General features: G+C 40.4%; 2 protein-coding genes and 1 pseudogene across 2 annotated transcripts in view; 2 read left to right on the top strand and 1 right to left on the bottom strand.

Annotated features, from left to right (window-relative positions):
• Positions 1-2,897: 2,897 nt before the first annotated feature.
• On the top strand, positions 2,898-5,063 carry LOC139657594 (C-X-C chemokine receptor type 2-like; annotated as a pseudogene).
• Positions 5,064-8,506: 3,443 nt separating this feature from the next.
• Positions 8,507-17,984, top strand: slc19a1 (solute carrier family 19 member 1). The gene is made up of 6 exons (XM_071535485.1): positions 8,507-8,568; positions 10,046-10,729; positions 12,865-13,654; positions 14,825-15,017; positions 16,169-16,310; positions 16,845-17,984. The coding sequence occupies exons 2-6, from the start codon at positions 10,430-10,432 to the stop codon at positions 17,043-17,045; spliced, it is 1,626 nt and encodes a 541-aa protein (XP_071391586.1). The 5' UTR covers positions 8,507-8,568; positions 10,046-10,429; the 3' UTR covers positions 17,046-17,984.
• Positions 17,985-19,648: 1,664 nt separating this feature from the next.
• The window catches only part of col18a1b (collagen type XVIII alpha 1 chain b), a 36,201-nt gene continuing 31,707 nt past the window's right edge, over positions 19,649-24,142 (bottom strand). The window contains exon 43 of the mRNA XM_071535483.1: positions 19,649-23,605. Within this exon, the coding sequence (XP_071391584.1) occupies positions 23,392-23,605 (214 nt within the window). The 3' untranslated portion in view covers positions 19,649-23,391. The remainder of the gene's footprint in view (positions 23,606-24,142) is intronic.

Genomic DNA, 24,142 nt, shown 5'->3' on the forward strand with positions numbered 1-24,142 from the left:
ACCCTGTGTAGACCAGACTTCTCCGTGTTATCTGTCATATAGTCAGTTCTTACACTCAACTCTACTATGGCTGTATATTTATATATATTTTTTATTCATTTATACTCTTAAAGATAAGACTTTGGACAACTTCAATCAATATTTATGAACAATAAAAGCTAGAATGCAGATAACCAAGAGTAGAAATGATGATGCTATTCAATGAAAACCTCTCCTGACTTTTATTGGTTTTATGAATTAGTTTTATTCCCATGTGATATGAAGATGAGAGGGGGAAAAAATACAAATTGTGCAGGTGAGATTAATAAAACCCCAAGGGTTTATTAAGAGCATTTCACCTCAAAGAAGACAATAAATGAACATGATACATCAGGACACAACTCAAGTGGATAACAGAAACTAAATGACAATAAAATACAATAAGGAGGAAAGGAGCTGGTTGATGGCATCTTAGACTTGAATTTCATTTGTTTCTATAGCTTTGGACAGACTTGTTCATGTACAGAAATTTAGACTAAACTCATCAAAAATCACAGGAGTAAACGATTTCTGTTTTTGGGGTGGATCGTCCACTTAATTGAGGAATTATCTGATATTCATTTTGTTCTTGAACTGTGTTTTAAGCTCCTAACAAGACATAAGGAGGGGAAAAAAACTCAAGGACACAATGATAGTGGATTATTACAAAACCAGCATAAGAACAAAGTATTTCTTGCATTCCAGAAAGTGTCACGTTTGACATCCTGGGCTGAAAGAACTGACGTTTTGTGAAACACCTTACCCCACATCCACGATTGCCCAATGACTTGCAACAGACAAATCACAAGTGGTCAGTTCCCATCTTGACTGGGAAATCTTGTGCATTAGCCTGACCCAAAGAACTCAACAGTTTTATTCCAAAATGCTATACAAAAAAAAAATCATTCAATACATCTAAAAAATAGAGGATCCAGTTTATAAAAGTATTTCCAAGCCTTTAAACAGTACTTACATTTGGTTTAATATTACACTATCAATCATTTTAGTAGATGTCACTTTTTTTTTTTTTTATATTTTGGAAATAAACTTTTCAGTGGTACACATATATGATGCTTTTTTTTTTTTTCAATTCAAGGGTCATTGGTGGCATTTTGTGTATAGGATGGCTATGCATACAATATAAATAGTAAATAAATAGTTCTATCTGTAGTCCTAATGTGAGGGATCTGCATGCAGCCCCTCACTAAACAGGTGTACGTTTCTATGCACACACATACATTTTACATGCATACATTCAGACACTAAGTCTTCATTCTTTTGTTCATTCTTTTGGTGTTGTGTTTTACTAAAGATGGATCCTATTTAGTTTAATGCATTAGCTGGATTATTTTCAAGAGATGTTTCTGGTTGTGCTTCGGGTTTGTGTCTGATCATCCACTCTCTCTCTGAGGTGTACTTCCTGCTTCAGCATTGTCATGGAGGCACGCCCATGAGAGTGCTGCTGACAAGGCCCTGGTGATTTCAATCAGCCTTATTGGGGGAAGACCAAGTGGACTGAGGAGAGGGGGGGGGGGAGGTTGTAAGGGAGTTAAGTTGTGTGTCTGATTGTTTAGGGGTTAAATGTATAGTTGGGTAAAATGTAAATGTTTATATGGTGTTGGAAAAGATTGTGTAAAGATAAAATGTTAAGTACTTAACATATGTATATATTGTTGCAGCTTTTCTTGTAAATGTCAGCCTTATTGTATTTGCAGTGGTTGGGCTCAGGGCATTTATATACTGGGGGGGGTATTCAGTTGTCGGGTGCCTGGTTGTGGGTAGAGGGGAATCCCTGTCCCTCTGTATTGCTGTTTTGATTTTGTAAATATGGCTTTGTCAAAAGTGCAGTAAATGAGAGTTTTGATGAACTTGACGTCTGAGTGGATGCTGTGCTTCTTCCTCCTCGTACATCTCAGCAGCTGCTGCTATCCTGCAATATGTAAGGGGTACTCCACCACAGAAACTTTACACCTAAAAACATTACATTTTACAATATATTTTTTATTTTTTTACTGCAATCCATATAACTATGGTCTAAGCCATCTAAATGTTTTAATTTAATCTGGTCAAATTGTGTTATAAATTGTACATCTCACCATTTTCAAAACAGGGTCTGGGATCAATTCAGTTTAAAATCAATGTATTCAAAATCTACCAGTCAAAAGTTTGGACACGCCACATTTTTCTTTCGTTTTTTTGTTTTTACTATTTTCCACATTTTAGAATAATAAAGACATCAAAACTATGAAATAACACAAATGGAATTATGCAGTGACCAAAAAAGTGTTTAACAAACCACAACGATCTTATATTTTAGATTCTTTAAAGTAGCCGCCCTTTGCCTTGGCAAAGGTTTTGGAAAGAAATTCAAACATAGGCATCAACTTCACTATTTATATTTGTCTAAGAAACAAATTTCAAGCATTTAAGCATAAGCCTTTAGATCAAAATGGCTTTAAGATAATGAAAAACATAGAACATTCAATCAGGTGTGTCCAAACTTTTGACTGGTAGTGTAAATAGAAATTGAATTGCATCTATTTGTGGCAATGCATTCATTCTCAAGTGTATTAATAGGCCTTATATATATCTAAAGAAAATCCCTACTTGAAATTTGCCTGTCCCTATATCTCCTAATAATAAATGGGTTATCTGCTGTGATTGTATAAATCAAATGAACGAGTGATAAAATGTCAGCTTCCTTTTTATGTTGTGAAATCAAGCTTTGAGGCTTCATAATTGAAGACCATGAGACGTTGACGCATACAGGTACAGTGACATTTTGGGGAAGGAAACAGGAAATTGTGGCAACTCTCCCTGACGAAAACATCACTCTTAAAGGGATGCTCTTAAATACTGACTCATTTGGGTGACAGCTCTTCATGTCAAGTACTTGTCATCCATCTAAGCCACAACATAGAAGGTCAGTACTTAAACTGGTTTCATTCTTCATAATCGAAAAATTTTAAAAATGCTGTGTACAAAGAAAGTAAACAAGGGGAGAGTAGATTTTTTAAAAAGCACTACTGATTGAATGATTGTGTATTAAAGCGGCACTAGACAACTTAAGTTGTGTTTGAAGTTTTGAAAGTTTTAAGTATTTCATTACCGAGAAATAATGCAACGTGACGTCAGTAAACTTGCTCGCTGCTGGTTAGGGTTAGGGTTAAGTTTAGGTTAGTTTGTGTTTCGCTCTTAAGTTTTTGTTTCATCATGTCTTAGATTTCTCACCAGTGACCACACTCAACACCATTTAATTTTCAAATAGGCAAATCTATCTATCTATTTCAAGTAATGGTAATGGTGGTAAAATCTTGCTTAAAATCAGTAAAAATGCAGCTTTAAATCTAAATCTTGTACACAGCAGAAGCTGAATGAATGTTTTTCGGGTTTTGCTCCAGTGTTACGATAATATAGTGTCCATCTCTCTTCCATCCATAGCCATGTCCTTCGTCGTTGACTTTGAAGATTTGTATGACCCAGAGTACAACACCAGCCTCAACAATCTGACCACCTACATCATCGACCCAAGGACTTTATCATGCGAGCCCAAGCTGCTGGGTCATACAACAGCTGTGGCCATATGTCTCACACACATTACCATCTTTCTTTTGGCAATACCAGGAAATTTGTTGGTGGGCTGGGTGATTGCCGCCAATTGGAAAGCCATGAGTCCATCAGATGTGTATTTGTTCCACCTGACACTAGCGGACGGTCTGCTGGCCCTCGTCCTCCCATTTTGGGCAGTGGATGCGATACGAGGCTGGATCTTTGGAGACTTTCTGTGCAAGGCCATTAACCTCACCATGGAAGCAAATTTCTACACCAGCATCCTCTTTTTGGCATGCATTAGCATTGATCGCTATCTCGCAATTGTTCGCGCCGCTGAGACTCGCAAGGATCGCCAACAACTTTGCAGCTGGATTGTCTGCGCGTCAGTATGGTTCGTCGGTGGCGCCCTGGCTCTACCAGCACTTTTTAACGACGCTTTCAAACCGACAATTGACTCAAAGAGGACGATTTGCCTCGAACGCTACGATATCGGCAGCGCCATCTTATGGAGACGTGTGACTCGAGGGCTCCGACACATTCTGGGCTTCTTGCTCCCGCTAGTCGTCATGCTAACATGCTACGGCATCACCATCGCGAGGCTGCTGCGCACTCGTGGCTTCCAGAAGCACCGGGCCATGCGGGTCATCGTGGCCGTAGTGATTGCGTTCCTGCTCTGCTGGACGCCGTACCATCTGACAGTGATCGTAGACACACTGATGAGGAGCGATGTGGTGCCTGTCACCTGCGCCGGGAGGAATAGAATTGACGCGGCCCTGCAAGTAACCCACAGCCTGGCGCTGCTCCACAGCTGCATCAATCCCGTTCTCTACGCCTTCGTTGGAGCCAAGTTCAGGAAGAACCTGAGGCTGCTCGTTGAGAGGAATTTCAGACAGGAGAGGAAGTCGGTGTCCAGATCCAGCAGGTCTACGTCTCAGACCTCCGAGGGCAACGGGGCTCTCTTCTGAAAGCGTGGTGGACGCCTGCGTTCAACGCAAAGACTTTTCTGAAGGTTTCAATGTTTGTTAGTTTTCAACTCATGAAATCCAGCTGAACTGAAGAAGTGGAACAATTTCACTTGATTCCCCCTTATCAACCATGACAACATTTTCAGAAGTCCCAGTACAAAACCAGACTAAAGAAGTAATATTTCTGAATAAAAATTGCATCTTGGCCTATAGGTGATGAATGCTAACTGGACAAATATGGACCAGAATTTGACGCATGAGGACTATAGGACAAAAAGCCCAAGAAGGGACACACGTGAAAGTTAAACTAAAATTAGACTATGTTTGTCAGCGTTGTTAACCTGAACGGTGTCTGTGTCTGTGTGTATATTTTGCCCTGTTTGTCACTATTTCTGCAAAGCAGTTTGGAACAAATTTGTTTTGTGTAAAAGCGCTCGGTAAATAAAGTTGACTTTACTAATCAGGAAGTGGTGTGTGTGGGTGCATGGCAAAAGTGGAAAATACGCAACACCATGAATGTGCTAACACTGAGGAGACAAGAAGCTTTTAAGTCGATGACATTTCTCCCAGCGTGCCTACCAGCCCATATCCCTGATTAATTTTGATATCCACTTTATTGTCTGTGCAGGTTTTCTGTTTGTCAGCATATGTTCAGGTTCCAGTTCAAGTCCATTTATTTATTCAGCCCTTTATCACAAGCCTGTCTCAAAGGACTTTACAGAGAAAAAGCCTAACTAGATAAAACTGATCAACAATCAATTATAGAACAGAATGATGTAAGACAAACACAAGGAAGCAGTTATTAAAGCATCATAGAATTAAATACATTTCCGCTATAGAGGAAAATCTCTCTAGTTGTTTCAGGGTATTTCAAGACGCAGCCAGTGTGACAAAGTTTGCCAGCTTACCATGAAAAAAGAGGTTTGGGTCAATCAGCTTGAATACCACGTCTTTTTGGGATAAGCCTCCTGGCCAGTTGGTCAGCTTCCACGCCTTTATCTTTTATATGAGCCCCGCCAAAAACATCCTTGATTAGTAGAGGATGTTTCAGAATTGATCAACACCCTGGTCTCCATTATGGGCCTTTGATTTGGAAGGAACATTGCTGCCATCTACTGGATGTTTACCTTCTGGTGATGTCAGCCTCCATTTCCCTCTCAGAATTAATGTAAAACTGTGGATCAGGCTTTGTTAGCTTTAGCCAAACTTACATGGTGACACATAATGTTGGACCTGATGCCAGCTGACATAATAAATACAATTCTTATATGCTGTATGTCACATGGTGGATGTTTTTATTCAAAGCATCTTAGAGTACATGCACTCTGAGAACAGGTGTCTCCATGGGAATTGAATCTTCAACAGTGTTAGTGCTTCATTCTTCTAGTTGAGCTTCACAGGACTTCAGTTACTGTATACTTTGTTTCTTTGTTAATTTCTATGTGTAGCAAAGCTCAGTGAATTATTTTCACAATAAAAGTCCAGTGATTGCTAAATGCTTCAAATTATATTCAAATTTCAAGTTCTAATTATAGCTGCTGTGCAGCGGTGAGTCTGGGCCGGGCATTTTGAGGAGGTAGAGGAAGAAGAAGAAGAAGGAGGAAGAGGAAGAAGAGGAGGAGGAAGAGGAAAAATAGGAAGAGGAGGAAGACAAATGAGAAATACATGAGGGTCCATCAGCAGACCTGTCCGGACCAAAATTATCATTACACCTTGAAATCATGAGTCTCTAATCCACACAGCACAATGGCTGAGAAGGTATAAGCGTGTTCATTCTGCAGCATCCAGGGCTCGAACTCACAACCTTTGTCTCCAATGGCAAGTCTTGATCATCTTGAGCTACCTGAGAAGTGGGACAGTTAGAGGTGGCTTCACAAGAACTAAGGCAACCACCAGGGTGCATGATAACAGCTGTCCATGCATTTACAGGCAGATTTCAAACTAGTGTCAAATATTCAGTATTCAAGACAAAATTTTTGTCTTGAATACTGAAGGATAGAATTCAAAATACTGTAAAAAAATTCAGTTTTTGAGATACAATTATGAAATGTACCACACTTCATCTATGACAGCAAAATTTTGTCATTTATTTTCATGAATATTGGAGATTTATTTAGCAAGAATTTGCAGTAGCTGTTTACAGTAAAACATTATGATGCACTGTGGGCTCAATTTTTTATAATTCAAAAATCTGGCTGGATCGTTTGTGGAGGACTGGAGGTCTGGAGATGCAGTGTAGCAGGTTTGGTGTCAATTGAGCAAAAAATGTGGGAGGAGATAGAAAAACAGAGTGATGGACTTCATAATTCCTGCCAGCTCGAAGCATCTGAACATTTCTGCTCACTTGGGCCTACATTTTGGTGAAAGTTGCAAAGCCGTAGCATGTCCAACTGATTTCTTATGAATTTTCAAATTTTTAAACTTTAGATGGTTGCTGTAGCGCCACCATCAGGACTATTGACCCCCAAAGCCAGTTGAGTAAGTTTGGCATGGGACTGGACCTATGTGCAAAGTTTTGTTTATTTTCATGCATGGGAAGGCAGATTTCCTTGTAGGAAGAAGAAGAAGCAGAATAATAATAACATTGACAAATACAAGAGGGACCGGCAGCAGAGCTGCCCAGCCCCTAATGAGTAAATCAATTAAAAGTAAAAGGATTTGCAATTTTCCCAGCAGTGACTGTGTGATTATTCCTGTAGGCCTTTGCCAGGTATATTCCCTGGTCAAAATAAAATAAAATAATTACTCAGCAACTCATCATTTAAGACCAAGAACCTGAATAGAAATGAGTTGATAAATAATGAACATTTGTGACAAACATCCAATCTGAAGATATTCGCCCAAAAGTTAAATATTGTTGGAACTGGATGACTGAATCAATGCAATTCACAAATTAACTTTTAATAAGTGGGGTGCCTATAAGGGTCAGGACAGTGTCATAACTTAATGTAACTTGTTAGGATGTGAGGAAAATACAGCCTTTACAGCTTGAATATGGTGTGTGTGTGTGTGTGTGTGTGTGTGTGTGTGTGTGTGTGTGTGTGTGTGTGTGTCTTATGACTATGACTGATTCTTTATACTTGTGTAGTAGATGGGTGTTATGGGATGCATTGTTGTCAAGTACTATGCTGAACTATGTCTCCGTTTTTTACTATGTCTAAACTTATTTATAGATACATTCAAATTGTGTATTTTACATTGCTATAATTATTTTTTGTAATATGCTGCCTGGAGAATACCACTTTTCAAGCCCCTGGAGGGTTTTTAGGCAATTCTCCTTCACATTCACTTGCAAATTATATATTGTATCCTTTTCTTTTAAATGTTTATATGTGACAATAAAGAAACGAAACGAAATATAGATTAAATATGGTGTTAATATTTACATTTTATTAAATGAACAAATCCTTTAAAACAACTGCCACCATTTCAGCAGGATGGACCGGCTGGACAGTCAATGAGAAATATTCTTGTGAACCTTCATTTTATATAGGGTCCTTGAATTAATGAATGAAAATAGTTTGCAGAGAATGGGAGGTTTTGTTTTGAATTATTTTGACATGCAATGATACTTTCAATTTTGCCATTAAGTAATACATTAAGTTAATATATTGTATACTTGTTTCATCGAGCTCAGTCAGGTCTTTTTGGCATGACATGTTGTAACATTATTTGTCCAGCAGATGGCGAGCTAGAGGTGTATTTTAGGACTGCAAATCTGGATTCTGTAATCTTGATTTTGTGGAATCTGGATCAGAATGAATCAGAATCAGCAAATTCAGTCTGATTCTGGATTGTAGAAAAGGGGATCAGAAACTGTGTATAATTTTGACCCGGATTAAAAGTTTAGAAAAAGTTGGTGCTGGTGATCCGCTCTTAAATAGTGTTCTTCCAGCTTTGTCGCTGACCCCAAACACTACACATCCCAGAAATCAATGCGAACGAAAGGCAATCCCACTGTCTGCTGGTGACCGACTAGATGCTGCAACAGATGGAATACACGAGATGTGTGTCTGCTGGGTTCTCATGTGAGGTATGTTGTAACGTTAACCATGCAAATAGTATGTTCTTACAGGAATGTCAACAAGGCGTACTAAAGGGGTCTATACTTGATATAAAGCTCATGTTAGCCTGCGTTGGTGCCAACGGTCACAAGGGTGCATGAACCACATGTAACTAGCTAGCTAGCTTGGTGTTAGCTATGCAAGTTTGTAGCTGGATCAGAAATTGTGAACTGATTGAATGCATGGCTAGATCGTTGTCCCGCCTGAACAACACAATCCAAGCCAGTTTAGCGTATTGGTGTAACAGCTAACAGTGTACACATTAGAGATTCGCCCTCACTAATACATTTAACGTTATTACATCAGCAAGTAACGTAACGTTAGCACCTCGGCCTTTTGTTTTGGAGCGCTAACGTGTGTCAGCAGCTAGATAACACACATGACCCTCGTGTTACCAAATGGCTCGTATAACTTGTTTGTGGTTTCCACTTGGCTAACCCTGAGACGTTAAGCTCCTTTGTCATGAGAGAACATCACACCAAACTGCATTCAAAAATCTGGCAATGTAATGATGCTTTGCTCATCAGCACACCTGTACATGTTATGGAACATGATTTAGGACATTTTTGTGAATCGCTAGTCTACTGGTAAATTCGGCATTACACGTGATCCACTAAATAGCACATTATTTCAGTCAAATTTCAACATTATAATTGGTTCACATTGCTGGCTACCTTCCACAACAGTGTGATTTGCGGGGAGAAGGTTGTGGCAATCACAGGCGAAACAATTATAAACGTTAGGATTTTACTGAAATAAGAAGCTCTTGAGATATTATATATATGCCGAATTGACCAGTGGGCGCTAATGAAGTCAGTCAGTAGATCCTACGAGGCGTGTCCCTTTGACTATAAGTAAGACCACACAAAAATACCAGATTTTTTAATGGAGTGTGGCGTACCTCTCTCTCTGGGGCCACTACTTAGCTAGCCTTAGTGTTAACAGTCAGATTGTGTTTTTAATGCACTGTTTCCCAAACTGGATCCCAGAGATCCTTGGGGGTGGGGGGTCCAGTGGCTCCCCCAACATAACAGTTTAATTTCACTTATTTCATTCACCAGAACTTGGCACCAGGAGAGAATATATAATAATGACTTCTGGTTAGAGTTGTTACTCTCTCCACTGTTATCGACCCACCCACAGTAGAGACAGACAATTTTATCAGATGAGGGTCCCTGACTGATCCCTGATGAGGTCTTTGACTCAAAAGTGTGGGAACCCCTGGCACCACTGGGCTATATCATGTCCAGCGAAACACACCAAGCTTTGCCAGCTGAAATAATCGAACTTGTTTGAGCTACAACAGCATGTAATGTTATGGGTTTTTGCTCTGCAATGTTCTGCCACCTTTTTACTTAACAGTGGAGTGTTGCAACGTCACCCACCATATGACTCTGCTTGGTGTCAGAATAGTCTACTAATTGACAACATTGTTATCTTTTACAGGTTCACAATGACATGAGACCCAGCTGTTGGATAGCTTGCTTTCAATCATTGTCACAGTGTGGAATGGAGCAAAGGTCAACATTCTCTCTTACATGCAAATGGCAGCATGTAGCAGTTTAACTTCCTTTTCACTGCTTTGTTAAATGGTTTGTTCTCACCCTCTCGATATTCTGTGACATGAGAGGCTTGGCATCGGGCACAAGGATAGGGTGGAGAGCAAACCAAAGCTCTGAAACAGCCCGTTGATTTACTGAACCCAAACGGTTCGGTGACTACACTTACTTGTTCATTCCATTTGCAAGTCGCCAGTCTTTCACGGCAAAACAAGTCTTCACATGGTAATTTGACACCGCAAAGAAGTACACAAACCAACCAGACAACACAATGGTGGCAGATGACGCTGCGGGAACTGGGGACAGACCGGAGGCAGGAAGAGAGATGGACCAGAAGGAGCCTACACCTGAAGACCCGGGAGGACACGAGGGCCGAGACGCGGAGCTGGCTGCCTCCGCCACCGAGGCCCTCGCTCCCGCCGACGGTCTCCCGGACGCCAAGGATCCCCAGACCTGGAAGTGGTCCGTCATATTCTTGTGCTTCTATGGGTTTATGGCGTCGATAAAGCCCGGGGAGCCCTTCATAACACCGTACCTACTCAGTCCTGACAAGAACTTCACCAGGGAACAGGTTAGTGAAGGCCCCAGATTGAAATATGTGTGTGTGTGCACAGGCATTCAGCTTATTTGCAGTGGTTTATTTGGCTTATTTGTATTGGCAGAAAGCTACCATTTCATGTCAAAACAGAGCATGAATTGGAAAAATGTGCAAACACATAAAATGTCTTGATACAGTGAAATCAAATACTGGCAAGCAGCTAATATTTAAAGTTGGATGGCGTTCCAGTATCAACCATTGCATTGATTTTTATTTTCAGGAGAGTTTTGCGGAGTTTGAGTCTGGCCTCATATACAGGAGGCTGTCCGGAATTAAATCCAAAAATTAATGCAACTTAAGTCCCAAAAGATTGTGTTCCATGAGTTTTTCTTCCATGCAGTTCAGCACTCATTATCCAGTGGCATTAATGAATGCCCAGTGGGAAGTCTGCTGATCCTAAGAAGTGTGGTCAAAGTTCACATTCCTGCAAAGTGGGTCAGTGAGGGTCTTAATAGGTTTGTCATGGTGAAGCAACTAGTGAGTTATGAGTGGATTTCTGTCAGGCCATAGTGACTAATAAATCCCCAAATTACTATTTTACCAGCCAATTCATTTTCCCCCCCCCCTGAATAGAATATGGCATCAAGCTGAGAGTTTGTTACCCGCCAAAGTGTGGGGGAGAGTAGAAAATCTTTCCACCAGCATTTGACTGGTGGTTATTTCTCACACTGACTAGGACAGTGTTGTGGAAAAATACTTCTTGTTGGACCTGAGTGGGATTTGAGAAGCTCAGCCACTTATTTCAAACAGACTTCTTGTTGTATTGAAAGCACATCACCCAACTGCCCTGCCTTATCCAAGGAGGTGATATTTTGCCATATTCCATAAATTCTTGTATTTCATCATGTAGGCCTATCTGCCTTCTCACGTGCCTCCTCCCAGGCAAAATGCTGCCTGGATTATTGCCCATCATCTGACATCTACCATGACTATTTTTTTGTGAATGAAAACATTTCAATTTATGTGTTCATCTGGCTTAAATTGTGTGTTTCAGTGTGGGAAAATAAATACCTCATTGTTCCTTAACTGGTGGGGCTTTTACATTCATGAACACAGTAGCTGTAAGTGCGCCTAAGGGTGCAAAATTAGGTTAAGGCTTATTTATTTAGGATGTGACCAGAGCAGACTTCAGATTTGATGATCATGCCCCTGAATCATGTTCTGTGGGTCATGTTTGCAGTTTAGGCCAGTGTTGTGTGTAGATCTGTTTCATACTGTTCGGCAGCAGTGGAGTGGTTGCATGACAACATTGATCCTGGTCCTAAGTGTGGTCAAAGTTCAAAGTTCCTCCCTGAAACATTCATTGTGTAATTTTCCAGTGCAAACACAGCACTTTGGTATTTTAAAGCTACTTTACTTTCTTCTTTTGGCCTTGTGAGGTAATGCTTGATAATACTGGGTCACGCTCTTGAAAACTGTTCCAAGTGTTCAGCAAGAACGAATGCCTCCGGGAATAGACGGTCATCAGTGGGTTGAATACACTATTGGAGACAGTGTAAGTGAATTGAAGGTGATGTCTCAGCTAATTATTAAGGCGTCAACTGTTGGCACAGAAAGGCCCATAGACTTATAGAAATCCTTGTAAGTGCATTCTGCCAAGAGAATGCAGGATTTATATTAACCCAATAAGAATACAACTCTTAAATTGAGTTGTATTCCACGAATGAATGTTATTCTCTCTCTGCATGCATTGACGAGTACATAACAAATGCAACCACTGATGTATCCATCAACTGAAATAGAAAACTACACTGTGTATACTAAACATTTGGGACACTTACTCTTTTCATGAAGCACACTGATGCGGTGAATCCAGGTAAAAGCCATTATCCCTTATTGATTTCCCATGTTAAATCTATACCAATCACAAAGGAGCAGATGTAGCTAAAGAGAAGCAGATGTGTTGGAGGAAGATTTTTAAGTACTGAGACAACTGAGATGTGGATTGTGAAACGGAGGCTGCAACTCGATATCAGGAAGATGTCTCTAATATTTTTTACATTCAGTGTATTACCCACACTATTCCGACGCAAAGTACCAACATTTATTATCCACCTTGTTGGTTTTTCTTTATTGCTTTATTTAATTAATTTCCCTGTCCTGTCTAGGTGACCAATGAGATCACTCCAGTGCTGACGTACTCCTACATGGCCGTGCTGGTGCCCGCCTTCTTGTTGACGGATTATCTGCGTTACAAGCCGGTGCTGATCATCCAGGGCATCAGCCAGGTGGCCATCTGGCTCATCCTGCTGCTGGGCACCAGCCTCCTGGAGATGCAGTTCATGGAGTTCTTCTACGGCATCACCATGGCCTCCCGCGTGGCCTACTCCTCCTACATCTTCTCCCTGGTCAGCCCGGGCATGTACCAGCGCGTGGCCAGCTACTCGCGCTCCTCGGTGCTCATGGGAGTGTTCACCAGCTCGGTGGTGGGCCAGCTGTGCATGTCCCTCGGCAACGTGAACTACTCCACCCTCAGCATCGTGTCGTTGGGCTTCGTCAGCTTCGGCCTGCTCCTCTCGATGTGCTTGCCCTGGCCCAAGCGCTCCATGTTTTTCAACCGGGCGCACTATGAGCAGCAGCAGAAGGAGCTGGCTGCGGCGGACGCAACAAAGGCGGAACTGGCCAAAATGAACCTGGATGAGGGCCAGGCGTCCTCGTCGGCACCTTCGCGCTCTGCGTTTTCCTGGAGGGAGTCGGTGTTTGTGCAGATGCTGCTGGAGGTGAGGAATGTGGTGCGGAGGCCCAACCTGAGGCTCTGGTCCCTGTGGTGGGTGTTCAACTCCACAGGCTACTACCTGGTGCTGTTCTACGTTCACATCCTGTGGAACAAAGTCTATCCGGCCACTGAGAACAAAAATGTTTACAACGGGGGAGTGGAGGCTGCTTCCACTCTGCTGGGTGAGAGAGTTTTCTGGAGCTTAGAAGCCAAGTATTGAAGTCCCTGTGAAATGAACTCCCATTACTTTTACTTTGATGGTGACCTCATGCTGCACTAGTAGGCGTAAATATACATTTATAACCAATAAAACCATCAGGTTTTTGAACAATCCCACCTCTCCGATCAAATATACCTGCCTTTCTCTCCCTGACTCATATTACATTGGTTTACACTTTTTAATGTCCCGCCCCAACATCCTGTTTCAACAGGAAATTCATCAAATCAAGGAAGTAACAATGCCATTTCATGGGGTCTTTAAGTCTAAAGGTTAGATGTTGAATATGAATGAAAAAGCCTATGTGTTAAACAGGGATGAGTTTGTTTGACAGATTAATTCATGACATTATTTAATGGATTGAATCAATTCATCAAACACAAGAGTATTCAAGAGTTTAGGAATTGCATACAGAGTTTGGAAAATTATGGAAATAGATGTTCAGTCCTGATACACATGACTACACATCTTATGTTATAAAAAATAAACTAAAGTGATATGAGTTGACTCATACTGCAAAGCCACTATTATGACCAAAATCCAGTCAAGAAATTAAAGTCTGGAAAAAGGTCTCTAATTTTGAAATGAAAAATGTGAAGGAAGCCTGACTGTAGTGAACTGACTGTACAGCTCCCACCTGTAGTTAAGAGGTTGAATTATTAATATCTCGGCCTTATAAATCTGAAGTGATGACATCAGGTTTTGAGATTACGTCAGTAATTGTACTTTAAACAGCTGATAAAGAGAGAACATATTTCCTATCAGGAGTGTCAGTTATTTATAGGCTATTAGTAATGTATTGAGAAGGATGGAAGAGACTAACTGTCTAGAGTGTCAATTATCCCGTTGTATTTCCTCATTATTTGGACGCAAGCAGATTTTTAAGAGATTAGACTAGAGTTTGGATATAAAATGAAGTTTTGTTCTAAAATGAAATTATCTACCGACACTACAAAATTAACAAAAGTGGTGGTACTTCTTAAAGGAAACTAGTTAATGCAAGTAATTGGATGACAAAATAACAGACTGTGTCCTCTACCATGTAGATATGTAATGTTCTACTTCAGGCATTTTTAATTTCTCAACTGAAAACTCCAGCAACTTATTTTCCTGTGTCTCATGTATCTTTCCGTAGGTGCGATGACGTCATTCGCGGCGGGCTTCGTGAAAATTCGGTGGAACGTCTGGTCCGAGCTGGTCATCGGCATCATCACGGCCCTGCAGGCGGGTCTGTTGCTCCTCATGGGCACCACAGACAACATCTGGGTCTGCTACGTGGCCTATGTTCTCTTCAGGGGTTTCTACCAGTTCCTGGTGCCTATTGCCATGTGAGTGTAGAGCAAAAACACAAGTATTCATCCACACTGCGCAGTCTGAAGCTACAAAATTTACTTTTGAAAACACACCTGTTGGATTAGATGAAACTAATGATCCTGAGGGTTAGGGTGTTTCCTTTTGCATTTTCAGAGTTACACTTATGCACAGTAGCCTGTTGTAAAAGACTGTTACAGTAATTTATATCTATGCAAATATAGTAACACAAGTACTTTGCATTTCAATCACAAATACTTTATTTCAACACTTGGATGTGTCAGATATGTGAAGTGTTCTACATAGAAAACAGTGCAGTGGGACAAACAGAAATATGTTTTCTGGAAGAAAAAAAAGGCTGCATCCTGCTTCCTATTTTCTTTCATGTGACTTTGTTTGTTTTCTTTGGCCTGACAGCAAAGCCTTTGAATTTCGAATAACAAGCAGAAATTTCTCTTTTAAAAATAATCTATAAAAATACACACCGTTGACTCACATGTGCCATTTGTAGCCCTATATGCGCCCCCAATTAATTAAACAAACAAAATGTTTCAGCCTCTCCCAGACTCAAATTGTGAAATAGGGACAGATGTTGTTTTGCTCCCTTCCAGCTCTCCAGTTTGAGAGCCAAGTCCACTGTGTTGTAAATAAAGCGAAGTATCAACAAAGAAAAAGTTCAGATTATGAACTGACCGCAGATCAGTTTGGTGACGTTGGATAAAGTTGTTCAGTGGCCTTGTAATTGAGGATGAGGGAATAACTACACTAAATATCTGGGTGTATACTGCAGTGTTTCCTCCATGTTTTTTATTCCTCAGTTCAAAAAATCATGTACCTGACTGCCTGTCACTTATTTAACTGTTGTTTTAAAAGGTTTTATTGGGGTGTATGTGTAGTATCTGTGCTGTGTTTTGGCTACGTTTCTTGACATTTCAGTTAGCGAGCTCAATATCTTTGCTCAGATACTAGCCTCAAATGAAGCTAAGTCTCTCACTCTATCCTAAACTAATAATGCTAATATTTGCTAATTTATAGATGCAAAGTTGCCTATTATACTCTGATTGTATTGTATTACATAATTAACTGAGAGCGTGAAAGACAGCTCTTGCAACCGATTCATGACAATTCATTTTGCGAGTCGTACTAATCTTTTATCATTTGTCCATAGTTTCCAGATTGCCTCGTCGCTCACCAAGGAGCTCTGTGCCTTGGTGTTTGGCATCAACACCTTCTTGGGGACCATACTGAAGACCATCATCAGCCTGATTGTTGCTGACAAGAGGGGACTTGCATTGCCAGTCCATTCTCAGGTAAAACACAGTCCTTTAATACCTTCAAGGCTCATGCAAGAGTCACACACAGACACATAAGTTCAAAAAGCTTTGTCAGTGTTTTCCCCTGGGTTCATTTTTATCTCACTAAGGTAAATTCTCGGTTCTGTGACGAGGGTTCATCCCCATTATTGGTGATTTTCAGGCATGGAAAATTCTTACTAATATATAAGCAGTGTGTCAGTGGATCTAGTTACGTTTTAGGGAATAATGGAATAAAGGAATAATGACTCAAATAAAAAAAAAAAAATTCTGATTACCTAAATCCAAAATGAGAACGCAAAGCAATACTTGGTACATTCAGCCTAGCTAAAATGCATCAGAAAGTACGTTTAACATACAGTAGATGCAGACAAATATTGGTCATCAAAATGAATAAGTAACAAGTAATTGAATTTAATCAGCAATTTAGAAAACCTACAAGCTAATGTTAAATCACTTTTTTCTTGCTGATACTAGACTTCAAGCATCAGTACGGATCGTCATCTAATGTGTATATTTTTTCTTTTACAGTTTCTGGTGTACTTCTTTTACTTCACCCTGCTTACTGTCGTCTACCTGGTCTGCGCTGCTGTGGTTATCATCCGTCACTATAGAAACGAACGCAGGGAAGGAGGCGGGGCTAGTGACCAGGCCACGCCCACCGAGCTTAGCCCTGTGGTAGCTAATTCAGAAGCAGAACCTCTGTCTAATGGCAAAAGCGCCAAGGCATAAGCACAAGGAGAGTGTCTTGCCTTAACTCCCTCTCTGTCAACGTCTTACCTTACCTAGACCTCGATTTCTGCTAGGAAGCTCTAAGACTCGACCTGGGAAGTATTCCATGGTTTTAACCTTCTGACGATGATGATGATGATGATGATGATGATGATGGAGTGGTTTCTTCAGTGTTAGCAACTGAGCCTTAATTATTCAAGTGCCTCATCTGGTACCTAAGACTCCTGCACTACGCAAGACGGAGAAGCTACAGACTTATTGTTTCTGTAGCGTTGAGAAGTTATGCTCTTTGAATGATTTTGTAGTTATTAATGGTGGACTAATGCAGGGGTAGGCAGCCATGTGCCACGGAGGGCCGAGAGTTCGCAGGTCTGTTTCTTTCCAACCAAACAACACAACCAGGGCTTTTTCTCAATATGCGTTCTTGCCAAAACAAAAGGACGCAAGGATGGAGGATGGAGGATGGATAAAGATCCCAGAAGTTCACTTGCCAGTCAAGGATGTGTCAGGTGGTGATTAGGAATAGGAATAGGAAGCCCCAAGATTCATTGCGAGACCAGCGCATCATATATAGTCTACAGTACACAGACGGTTGAAACAGGTGGGGCAAATGAACAGCTGTGCGGGCGTTAAGCACACAGCCCATGTCAAACTGTAGAGAAGCGTCTCTGTCTTTGAGTAGATCGTTCTCTCCAAGACAACTTGGGCAGAAGTTTCTCCACAAGGACACGAGCATCGACTTGACTTTCTTGGATTTGACGTGCGGCCCAGGTGATTTCACCGATGAGCTCACCTTCCAACCAGAGAAGAGGATCAAATCAGTGAACTCACCTGGTGTAGTGTTTGGTTGGAATGAAAACCTGCAGACTCTCGGCCCTCCAAGGCACACGGTCGCCCATGCCTGGACTAATGGATCATTGTTAGTGATGGTCTGGAGTTGTGAAAAGTTTTGCACCAAGCAAAGCACAAAGCATCAAGTGACACTATGCTTTTGTATTGAGACAAATCATCTCTAAATGAAGAGAGGGACCATAATGTAATGGTCAGAATTTTGCTATGTTTTTTTTTTGTATTTCCACCTACAAATATAGGAAACAAGGAGAATCATGCTGCAGCTGTCCTCGTGACAGTGACTTGTCCTTGTCCTGATTGCTGTGCGATCAATAAAACATTGCTTTAGAATAAGCATTTGCTTCAGAGGGTGAACTGCTTTGGGAGCTGCATTTTAATGGTTTGACACATTTTTTCTATTAGGGACACTCCTACTGTGTTTAATGTTATAGTTTAATTATTCTGTGTGAGCGTCATTTGAAAAAAGCCATGAAATGAACCATATCAGTATAATTGCTTTTTATAAATCTTTTTCTTTCTACATTTACATAGGAAATAGCCTACATTTTTTTTTACACAGTGCTTTGAGATCTTTTTTCCCCCCCAGTCTAAATATCAATTCAGTATTTGAGGCTGTAAACTACTGTATAAGGCTGTATACTGCACACCATTTTTTTTTTTGCAGTATGTTATATAATGTGGTTTTATCACCAAAATGATTTTATTGTCGCTGCAATGCCGTTGGTATTGCCTTTGTTTGCTTCTTGAAAACCAGTAGTAATGTTGAACGATCAGCATCTGTAATATTACTTGAATATTTGAAATTGTCCGTTGCATCTAACAAAACAAGTCATGGAACTTGTGTTGCAGAAGAGAAAGCATGACATTGTACATTTTTTTTGTTTACATCTTATTTGACCATTTTATTATTATAAATACAGCCCCATAAATGCAGTTAAGTACTGAACAACTTGTAATATGGTATTTTCCCCATTTAATACTTAATTTTCAGAAGTGTTGCAGATAAATTGTTGCCCATGGCTTATAAATTTCTGTACCCCTACCAGCCACTTTGCCAAGTAACCAACCATCATTTGGGGCTCTCGTTCTAAAAACTTGATTCTTTATTTTGGGTTAAAGAACAACAATGAGAATGGGTAGTTTCATCTTTATCAAAATTGCAAGCAGCACTTATCTCGGTCACTTACAGAATGTAGAAATGCATTGGAACTGCTCCGCAGACATGCAGTGTGGCTTGAAAACTGTTTATTTGCATATATTTGAATAGCAAATATGTCCCTTAGTTGATGATGTCATAAAACAAAACTGGGCAAATGTACTTTTTTTCTTGCAGTAGACACAACAGTAGTTTTGTATGTCACATTAACTGATTTTCGAGTTCCTGGTTGTCTTTAAATTGAGAATATATAGATTTATTTTAATTATTTTGATTGAAATAATTGCTGAGAAGTAGCGAACAACTGTGAACTTATTTGAATGCTGTAAAAAGGAAAACAACACTGACTGTCTTTATTAACTTTAATCAGATGTTTATTTTTTATTCTTAAATAAATCAGCTTCTGTGGGAAAAAACAGCTCTAACTATTTATTTGTGTCACATTTTAAGTTTGTTATTGGTGATTTCTGCTTCCTCAGCCAGAGGATATTAATAGCAAAGTAGTAGCTAAAAAACTAGAAAAACAAACGACAAGGGGAGGTAAGAGGAAAACAGGTTTTTGCTGCACTGTAAATAATCCCATTTTCAATATATCTTCAGATTTCCACACAGGTTTATTCAATGAGATGCAGCATTTCAGAACATTGCTCACATAATCAGAACAATAGATTATAATCTGTAAGAGTTAATACAAATCTTACTGCATTCGGCATGGCTCTGCTAGTACATAGGAAAGCCATTCTGCTGTCCACTTTCAACAGAAAATGATGAATGACACTCGAATTTGACATCAGCGTCCATTTCCTCAATAACACCAGTAGCCTCACTACAGCGCAGTGCATTTACTGTTCTGGATACAAAAAGTCCTGTAATAAAAAGCAAAACAAATAATAAAACGATGCTTCCAAACAGTGCATGGACAAAAACACATTTATGGCTGATTCCTTATTTGACATCTGTACACAAATGTTATTTGTTTGCATATTATGTTTCCATCTATCCCTTGGAAATTGGTCCCGAACCTTTTTCAGGATTTCAATATGCATGACAAATCTTTGTGTAGGGTTTTACATATTTACTATATATGATATTTTGATACTATATGGCAATTTTATTATTTTAGTATTCTTTGTGAAAACAATCACTACACACAGTAAGGTTTGATATAACATTCAAATGGTTAATCAAAAATAAATATCCCTTTGTTACTGCTAGAAATATGATTTGAAAATATCTTCCCTTGTATGACAATAGCAGAGTGAAAAGGATGTTATTCAAGTGCCATGGGTTAAAGTAAAGATAACAGTGTAAAAAAAAATAAACAACCGTACATTTCATATACAACAGTTTAAAGTTTATCTTGGCCTCTATAGTTGAACTGTGTGTTGATATCAGCTAAACACACGATCCAATATCCAATTTCACACTCTACTCCGGCACACACTGTTATGAAATAAGGTGGATGTGTTATTGGAGATTGGAAATCCTTGTTCAACACATTATTAAAGTATTGGACAGACATACTGTGTAGTTCTAGACTTGGTCTGCATGTAAATCCGTGCGTGACACAGTTGTTTGGTCAGCTGCAGTCATCGCTCACGGCAGGAGGACGGGGAAATATGTAGGCAAAGGGTTACTACTTTCTCTGTATTTCTTGTTTCACAGTTCTTAGTGGGGGTTCAGCTGTTTATCAAGACGTGTTTCTGCAGCTGAACACAGTGGTGTACTCCCCGCTGGCATAAATGAAGTTGATCCAGCCCACAATGGCCTGGTAATGTGTACAAGGCCTAGTTTTTGTGATGAAAATGAATAGAGGCTTTGCAGGTGCGTCACTAATCTCCTAGCAACCACGTCTGGTGCCATCATGGAGGTCCACTGGAGAACTGGCTGTGTGCAAATAATGGCTAAATATATAACAACCAGGCTAGAAGAAGAGACACCATTGAAAACATTGAAAAGGAAACATTGAATCAACTTTGATTTATGGTAGCCACATGGTACCTTTACATTTCTTTTTTCTGTTTGAAATGTGAAAGTTCCCAAAGGCTCAAAGTGCTACTCTGCTATCTTTGCATTTTGATGTTCTGGGTTCAAGGCTTAGGCCCACTTTCCACTCTTGAGCTGCAGGTAAATTTTGAAAGCCAACATCGTAAGCAAAGACTGAAGCAATGTGACCCAGTGGCTCAAAGAGCTGCATAGCTGTGTGAAAGTTTTGAGTTTATGGGTTCAGGGGTCAGGCTCAGTTTCCACTCTTAGTTTGCCAGTCACTTCTGAAAGCCAACAGCCCAAGTAAAGATTGACAAGCTCTGAGAAAAGACTCTGCTCAAACTGAATGACCCAGTGGCCTGTAGAGTTGAACAACTACATGAAGGTTTTGAGGTTGTGGGTTCAAGCCTGAACCAGTTAATGAATTTTGAGAGAAGAGCTGTGAGTGTGAAGAGGACCTGGTGGTGTGACGGAGTCCGTCTGTGACTCTGTGACACATATCTTGTCTGAGAACATGAGAACGTGCGGACCCTAGTTCGACTCCCTCTCCACTGTCAGTAACTGGAGCAGCCATTCCTGCTATGGTGGGTGAAGAGGGGGGCCAAGGAAGCCCCGCCCAGCTGAGGTTTCACCAACATGTCAAGTTGTTTTTAAAAATGTTGGAAGTGTCTTGCCATTACATAGTATATTGAAATTATATGTAGCCCGCTGCCTGCCTATAGGGCTAAAATCCAAATTCCCAAAGCTGACTCTATAAGCATTTTATGTCTACATGTTGTTGATTGCTTCAGTATCTGTGTCTACATATTGTAAATGTGTAACTGACTTTAGGAGCCAGTATGTATTACGTTCCTGACAGCAGCCTGTCTGTTGTCACATATTTCCTTGGATCTGCCTGTAGGATGAGTGTGTACATGCTGTGTATTTCTTTCTTTACCAGTCAGGTTAAAGACATTGCAGACTGGCTTTAACAAGAACAGTCCCCATCAGGGATTGAACCAAGACTGACTTTAGGGAATGAGTGACAAGCCAGCTACTTATTCTGCCGAGCTATTTTTAAGCTGGGACATGCTTTTGTTCATTATCTTATCTCTACAAGTGTTCACACCACTGACAACAATAAGGAGGTCTGGGATTTGAACCAGGAACCTCCAACATGACAAGCACATATCTATCTCACTGAGCTATAGACAAGAATCTCTCTCAGAGCTTTCTTAGTGTTCAAACTACTGATGATAGGGTGTAACATTGCATTTTAAGCAACAACCACACTGCTTGTACCTTACATTAATCAGCTTATAATTGTTAATAAGAAGACTGGAGGCTTTGACCTGCATCCTAATGCATCATATCCACCTGTTCATCTCACTCATGTTACCTCCTCCTTCTCGACCTGTAGGCTGGCGATGAGTCCAGCCCACAGTTAAGTTCATCACATCTCGTAAATAAATATCAGAGTTATGAGCTGAGTGCATTTGAACGATATTCACAAGAAAAAAGTCTGGATTTTCTGTGATCTGAAGTTGCTGAGATGTGATGTTTAAAAGGAGAGAACATGGAAACCTTGTCAACCACTGATGGTAAAACTGATGTATTCTTTATTATATTTTGAATTAAAATGTATCACTCTATATGTAAAATGCCAATTTCATTTTAAAGATTCTAAAAAACACGCTATATCTCTAATAATACTCCATGTGTCCATATTGTGAAGGCTGGAGTGTCTGTGGGTCGGTTGTGGGGGGCCAGTCTGGGTCAAATTGAATTTGAATAGACATGACACTGATTTATGAGTCCTGTCAATTATTTTCAATGCTGTATCAACATTATTTTAGGGTGCAAAACTGATGCTGAATCAGTATTGTGTTTGTATTATGTTTAGAAACACAATCTGCTTCACAGCCACTGTTGCCCAAGAGCTGTGGACCTCCAATATGGCCGCCAGAGGGTGTGTTACGTCACCTGCAAGCCGTCTATCAAGCAAGTCCAGAACGATGCCGTTGTCACATGAGCATGGAAGACTGCTTAGGTTCAACCTCTGGGATAATCTTAATGTATAGCACCATATAGGAGGGACTATCAAACATAAACTAATCATTAATTAAAAAAACTTTTATTTACAAAGCACCACATACTGCGCATAGATAAATGTGTATTTGTGTGTGTGTGTGTGTGTGTGTGTGTGTGTGTGTGTGTGTGTGTGTGTGTACGTGCAGCTATGCGGACATTAGTGTGACTGACTGTGATGTGATGACTGTGACTGTGATGATTGGGGCTATCCTTTTGTCCAGCTGATGCGGCAGTATATGTTGTGTGTGTGCGTGTGTGTGTGTGTGTGTGTGCGGGTGAGGTCTATCTCTTGGACTGGCCGATGTAGCTGTTCTCGATGCACAGCACGGCGTAGCTGCTGGAGCAGCTGTTGGAGCTCTGCTGCAGCAGGCTGCCGCTCTGCAGGGACGAGGCCATGCCGGTCTGCGTCCGCTCGCCCACACGCCACGTCTCGCAGTAGCTGTCCACCTGCCGCTGCCCCCTGCTGGTCGAGCCGTGCCACATCAGCTTCTCTGGCCTGGGATGAGACGGAGAGGGTAGAACAGAGGTGTGACCAAGTCAACTTTGCTTGCTTGATTGCCGAGTCAAGTCCAAGTCAAGTCCATGTCATTAATGTCAAGTCTCAAGTCTAAATGTACAGCACCAACTCAAGTCAGAACAAATCAAGTGTCCAGTATCAATTTAATATCTTAAAGAAAACTAAATATCTGGGACCTTTCAATGCAATATGGTTTTAATAGGATAAAAACTTGGTAAGAGCATCATGAGTTTGATTTCTATAATAAGTTTCAACTTCAATAAATTCAATCATTCCATACAAATTCAGAAAACAGAATTTAAATCTCATCACTTTCAATCTAAGACATTTACACAAACACAAGATCTCAAGTCAAGACTTTAGAAACCTTTTCAAGTCATCAAAGTACAAGTCAAAGTCAAGTCTCAAGTCTTCTCTTCACTTTATATTTTGCCTTGTTGGGAAGGTTAAGGGAACACACAAAGTTAAAGGAACACACAATATGGCTTTGTGAACTCTTTGGACTTTGTGAAACGA

Source organism: Centroberyx affinis, unplaced genomic scaffold (assembly GCF_046629955.1).
Source record: "Centroberyx affinis isolate AG114_WGS23_722 - 3 ecotype Tasmania unplaced genomic scaffold, CSIRO-AGI_Caff_v1 ptg002720l_1, whole genome shotgun sequence".
NCBI classification, from domain to species: domain Eukaryota; kingdom Metazoa; phylum Chordata; class Actinopteri; order Beryciformes; family Berycidae; genus Centroberyx; species Centroberyx affinis.